Source organism: Montipora capricornis, unplaced genomic scaffold (assembly GCF_036669925.1).
Source record: "Montipora capricornis isolate CH-2021 unplaced genomic scaffold, ASM3666992v2 scaffold_64, whole genome shotgun sequence".
NCBI lineage: Eukaryota > Metazoa > Cnidaria > Anthozoa > Scleractinia > Acroporidae > Montipora > Montipora capricornis.
Genome location: NW_027180258.1, coordinates 30,001 through 36,045, shown reverse-complemented (window position 1 = coordinate 36,045; position 6,045 = coordinate 30,001). Strand labels below are relative to the sequence as shown.

Here is a 6,045-nt window from a genome sequence, read left to right as displayed (position 1 = left end):
TGCTTTTTCCTCAGCCTGTGGTCCACACCGTCTTGTACTTGCTAATAAGAATCTTTCCCATCACCATTCTAGAAATAGGTAGCAGTGTCACTCCTCTCCAGTTTCCACTTTTCTGTAGATTCCCTTTCTTCGGTATCTTAGATATCAGGCCCTGTTTTCACTGCTCCGGCACTTTATCTTCCCGCCAAATCAGGTCAAAGAGGTGCCCGAGTTCCGCACAGGTGCTTTCTGTATCAACCTTCAACAGTTCTGCTGTTATCTGGTCGATTTCTGATGCCTTCCCATTGTTGAGAGTTTGCACCACCCTTCTCTGTTGGTGGTTCCGTGTCGATATCCAGCTCCCCCTCCCCCACTTCTTCATCTTTCGGTGGGTTTGGTGGTGCCTCCCTATTCAAGACTCCCTCAAAGTGCTCCTTCCATCTTGCCTGCCTTTCTTCCTAACTCTTAAGAAGTCTTCCCTCCTTGTTGGTAACCGCCGCTGTCTTCCTCGGCCCACTACCGCTCAGCTGTCTGGTGATGTCGTACAACTCCTTAGCTCTCCCTTTCTCTGCTGCTGTCTGTGCTACCTGGGCCTTCTCTGTCATCCACCTCCTCTTATCCTCTCTCACGCTTCCCTTCACCTGCTTATCCTTCTGCCTATGCTGCTCCCTGATCTTTTTCCGTATCCTCTCTGACTTAGTACTGTCCAACTTTGTCTTGATTTCCTTCCTTTCGTCTATCACCTTCCACGTTTGCTGACTGATCCAGGGTTTGCTCTTTCCTTTTTGGAACCCACGGACCTCCGCCGCTGACTCCACGTATGCCTTCCTCAGGGCCTCCCACAACTCCTCTACCTCTTCTCTCCCCTCTCCTCTCTTCTCCTCTAACCTCCGCCCCACTGCCTCACAGTACATCCGTTTTGTGTCTCTATCCTTCAGCTTGTCCGTGTTGAACCTGGGCTTAAACTTTTTTCATGTTGGCATACTTGCTGAGTTTCAGCCGAATCTTAGTCCTGACGAGGTAGTGATCGCTTTTGACATCGGCCCCCCTCTGCACTCTAGTGTCGAGGACTGCAGATTTCAACCGCCTACTGATCAAAAGATGGTCAATCTGATTCTTCACTCTCCCGTTTGCCTAGACCCATGTCGCCTTGTGAACATCTTTGTGTTGAAAAAATGTTCCTGTGATGACCAGGCCATTTGCCACAGAAAAATCACAGCCTCTCTCCGTTGTCATTCTTGTCTCCCATCCCATGTCACCCTATACAACTCTCGTATCCCTCGTTGTCTCCTCCCACGTTAGCGTTAAAGTCGCCCATCACTACCACAATATCGTTTCTTTTGCATCCGTCTATCGTCTGCTGCAGTTCTTCATAGAAGCGGTCTTTCTCTTCTTCCTTCCTCTCGTTGTGTGGCGCTTAGACCTGTATCACTAACAGCCTCCTGAAGCGGGAGTGAAATCTAGCTGTAATGATTCTTTCGCGCACCGGGGTCCACTCCATGAGGGCTCTCTCTGCTCGCTAGCTCATCATAATGACCACACCACCTACGTGCACCTTTTAATCACCAGCATACAGAGATTACTACTAGTTTACTAGTATGAGTTGTGTAGAGGCTTTACAAGTCCGTGAAATGGAGAAAAGCTATCATGAACATGCCGAAGTGCGGGCAGTCACGCCATTGACGCTTCGTTCGAGTCAAAATATTTCTTCTAGAGTCTATGTTATCACTTTTCGAGTTATCTTTTCTTCTTTCAGATAGAAGATATGGCTTTCGAAGATTTTCTGGAGTGGAGCGTTGGTCAACTTTAGTTTTCTTTCAGGATGAGAAGAGGAAAGTCGACAACAGGAAACAAGAAAGATCTTGCTGCACGCACTCTTGTTGCTTTCGAGTCAAACGACCTGATTGTTGATTTCCGATCTGATAGAAAAAGAGTATAACAGACTTCTGAGTAAGTGTGGTATCGAAAATCCACGAAATCTAGATGAAAGTGTTTGGTACAGCGATCAGTCCGCTTTTGGGGCAAATTTGACACCAAATTTGACTCCGATTGTGTCGGCAAAAAAAAGTAAGGCACGCAAGGCCTACTCTTATTTTAAGAGATTGCATGTGGACCAAGTTCTGACTTACTCGCCGAAGGATTCGGATGATCTTGTTGTGGTGAAATGATCTGTTACGCTATCATTGAGAATTAACGAAATACCAAGGGACTTGTGGGTTTTAATTTCAAAATCCACAGGCAATTGCTTGACTGCTCGGTCTTTCTTCTTTCCTGTTGTCGCGACTTTCCTCCTCTCATCCTGAAATAAAACTAAAGTTGACCAACGCTCCAATCCAGAAAATCTTCGAAAGCCATATCTTCCATCTGCCCTTTATCCTGGTTACCCAGCATGCACCGTTTTGCCGAAAGGGTCTATACAAGAGCAGGTCTGGCCCGCCGGGTTAGGCGGGCTGCCGGCTGGCTCTTTTAGCCGAGATCCCGGTACATCTGAGAAAAACACCAAGAATCAAGTTTGCAATTATATTTGCCCTTTTTGAAAATAGGAGTCACTCTTGCCAATTTCCACTCATCTGGAAAGATACCAGTCTCAGTCGATTTAGCAAAGATTAGTGTAAGAGATGGTGAAACTATGCTGGCAGCCCTTTTGTTTGGAAGATTATCTAGTCCGGCTGACTTCCTGTCATTTAGTTTTAAACTACATCCACCGATGGTGCTTTCAATGAGAACGAGGTTTCATTCGGCGTGGGATATGTTTCAGATGTTGGAATTTCTGATGCCAGCCTTTCACCGATGGTTGAAAAGTGCAGATTTCGTTCTTCAGCTATTTCAAGGGGTTCAGTTGTAATTTGCTGGGCACTTTTAATTTTCGAAGTATTCCCGGAATAACTCTGAACAAGAGACTATGAAGGTAAGAGAACACATCCCCCATACATGGGCCTTTTCCCATGATAATCTTTTTCAATCTAATTTTAGCCCGCAGTGAAGCTGCGAGGCTATTTTAGGAAAGACACCTGATTGGTCAATTCTAATGACGTGATGACGTAATGACCGCTTTGTTGTTCTGCTTTGAGAAAATGGCATCTGTAGTAGAAATCAAAACTTTGAGTTTGAAAAGAGTGGGAAAAGTTCCCTTCCACGTATAGAAGACTGGTCCATGCTGTACATATCTGAATCCGATGAAGGTGATGTCGAATCAACAGAAAGTAGGGATGCGAGCTCTTTTGAGGAAGATGTTGAAATTTCGAGCTTCGAAAAATCTTCAAATTTCGATTTAGGATTTCACTGGATCATGCGACGGCGAGAAAAGTCTTCGCAAGTTTCTTCACAATAGTCCGTTACGTAGTTACCGCCGTGTTTTCAGCGCGCATTGCAATGTGGGACCGATTTGGGGCAGTTCCTTCGCGGCAAAATTCCCGCGATCATTTCTTCATGTGGAAATCATGGGCGGTGGAGATTATTGTGCAGTTTTTAATTGTAACAACGACCGAAGGTTTAAAGAAAAGTAAGTAATAAGCTGTAAAAAAGATCTAGAAACAGAACTAAAATTGTCGTTTATAAGGAAAGTGAAAAACATCGAGCTTTATTCACGAGGGAAGGTTTGTCTGAAAACGTTCTCAGTTAAGGGCAATGGGGACTGTTTTGTTTTTATTCATTAACTCCTTACAGGGCTGTTGTAATGGATCACGTGAAAGAGCTAAAGTGGCATATTTGTCCTCCAAAGTGGAGGAAATTGTGGATGAAATTAATTAACCGCGAGGATTTAACGAGAATCACTAACAACTCGAAAGTTTGTAGCAATCACTTCGTACTTGGTAGACCGTACGGCCACCATCCCCATCATGTTTGTACATGAGAAGTTGCACTGGAAAGGAGGGCCATAAAGACAGCATTGAGATTCAGCATTTAATTTCCAGCTGTTTTTTTTTTTCAGCACAGACATGGAGAACAGTGATGAATACATGAAGACAAGACATGGTTCCATAAAAGAAAACTGGCTTTAAAAGATACGACAAATAAACGGGCAAATTTACCTTCGGGAGAAAATATTTCAACAACCAACAACGAGGTTAGCTTTGAAAAATATGACCAGGGCTGCCTTGCAGAAAACGCTGACCCAAACATTGTACTTTTATCGCAATGTATTAATATTCAGAAAGAACACCAATATGCTAAGTCAGCAGAAAGCAGAGAAAGTGTATCTGATGATTGTACTTGTAGAAAGCTATGTGAAAACTGTAAACATAGACTATGGAAATTACAAGACGAAAATCAAGAACTTCAAAGCAAAGTAAGAGAATTAGAGAAAGCACTGGAGGAATCACATCAATCCAGCACAAGAAAAAGCTCATATAGCATGGAAAACATATCTCATTCAGATGACCTTGTATTACTTCATACTGGACTGAAATCATATCCTTTATTTTGTTGGATTTTCAATTTAGTAAAATCTAAACTCCCCTATATACAGTATTATCGGGGAAGAAAATCAAAAACTGTGAAATCTTATTAAGCAAAAAAAAACCAGAGGCCTGGACCCAGTCGTCTTCTTTGTCCTGAGAATGAACTATTGATTGTGTTGATGAAGTTAAAACTCAACCTAACTGAACAGTTTTTGGCTCACCTGTTTGACACCTGTACAAGTGTCATTTCACAGGTGTTGTCAACGTGGTTGCCATTGTTGGCTTCTGAACTAAAACCACTTTTGCACTGGCCAAAACAAGAGGAATTGCCCCTGTACTACCCTGACTGCTTCAAAAAGTACAATAATGTAAGGGCAATAATAGACTGCACAGAAGTCCCAATTCAGAGGCCCTCACTAGCTAGAGCTAACAGTCAAATCTATTCTTCTTATAAAGGCAGACCAACTCCCAAAGTGCTGGTTGCCTGTACTCCAGCTGGAACAATTTCCTTTGTTTCAAAAGCAGTGGGAGGTTCAATGAGTGACAAGGAGCTTGTAAAGAGATCTGGAATTGTTGACCTTTTTTCTCCTGGTGACACACTTTTGGCTGACAGAGGCTTTAATATACAAGAACTTCTTCTTCATAAAGGTGTAAAACTTGTTATCCCCCCATTTTTGAAGGCAAAGAAACAATTTTTAAAGGCAGATGATCAGCGCACAAAACAGGTGGCCAATGCACGAATTCATGTAGAACGAGTTACTGGACGTATGAAAGATTTTCACATTATGAAAACTGAATTGCCTCTGGACATGTTTGACCGTATAGTTACTGTCACTGCTGCTCTTGTCAACTTGCAGATACAAACAAACGATACAAACGACAAAATTTATTGAAAATTAGAAAGAAATAATTACATTTCTTTCCCCCCGCAAATAGCTTATAAACTAATCGAGGCGGGGAGAACTGAGGACATACTACAAGTACAAGGTTATCTATAGATGGACTAAATAACAGTAAAGACATTACTATACAGTTACACAGTAAATAGAATGAACTAACAAGAGACCGAAACAAATGGATAAAAGCGAAGGAAACAATTTAACATCAGAAATTTACGAAAGGTGGAAGATATTACGCAGAGCACTCAAACACACATCCGTCCATCTTGGCCACATCACGTGGTATTCCCTCCAATAGTGCCACTTAAAAGCAGATAGCTTAATGACCAAACATTTTTGCAACTAAATAATGTAAGTAATCAAGTTTAACAAGGTACAGCAGTTCTGTTAGCTGTCACATGACATTGTTTCTGTTGTAGGTCAAAATCAAATGCTGGTTACAACTTATTCACCCTAAGTTGATTCTCAATTTCCTTTACCTCTCAACCCTTATTATTTGAACTTATGAAGAATCAGATATAGGGGAAAAAGGAAACTGAGAATCAACCTAGGTTGAAATTTCTAACCTAAATGTAAGTATGTGATACAGCATTTCTGTTAACTTAGACATCCAAATTAAAATTTTATTCTGTGCAAAAGGGACACTTCCATTTCAACTGGCATATTTTCCAGACAGTTTCAGTCCCCTTGAGACCAACACATACCTAGTGGAACCAATCTTTACACAGGTCACAACAAACACTCATGTCATTGATGTTAAAAGGCTT

The 6,045-nt window shown here is 42.1% G+C and overlaps 1 protein-coding gene and 1 pseudogene across 1 annotated transcript; one reads left to right on the top strand and one right to left on the bottom strand.

The window, feature by feature from the left end:
- Positions 1-437: 437 nt before the first annotated feature.
- On the bottom strand, positions 438-1,297 carry LOC138036903 (uncharacterized; annotated as a pseudogene).
- Positions 1,298-2,881: 1,584 nt separating this feature from the next.
- On the top strand, positions 2,882-5,272 carry LOC138036902 (uncharacterized). Its single transcript, XM_068882948.1, has 5 exons — positions 2,882-2,887; positions 3,255-3,481; positions 3,646-3,766; positions 4,133-4,267; positions 4,634-5,272. Exons 1-5 carry the CDS (start codon positions 2,882-2,884, stop codon positions 5,270-5,272), a joined length of 1,128 nt encoding a protein of 375 aa, XP_068739049.1.
- The last annotated feature ends 773 nt before the right edge of the window (positions 5,273-6,045 follow it).

Bases quoted from the DNA above. Each gene is read 5' to 3' on its own strand.
- LOC138036902 (XM_068882948.1), top strand. The intron at 3,767-4,132 runs GTTTGTAGCAAT...ATTAATATTCAG, and splicing joins GAATCACTAACAACTCGAAA to AAAGAACACCAATATGCTAA. The intron at 4,268-4,633 runs GTAAGAGAATTA...GTCATTTCACAG, and splicing joins ATCAAGAACTTCAAAGCAAA to GTGTTGTCAACGTGGTTGCC.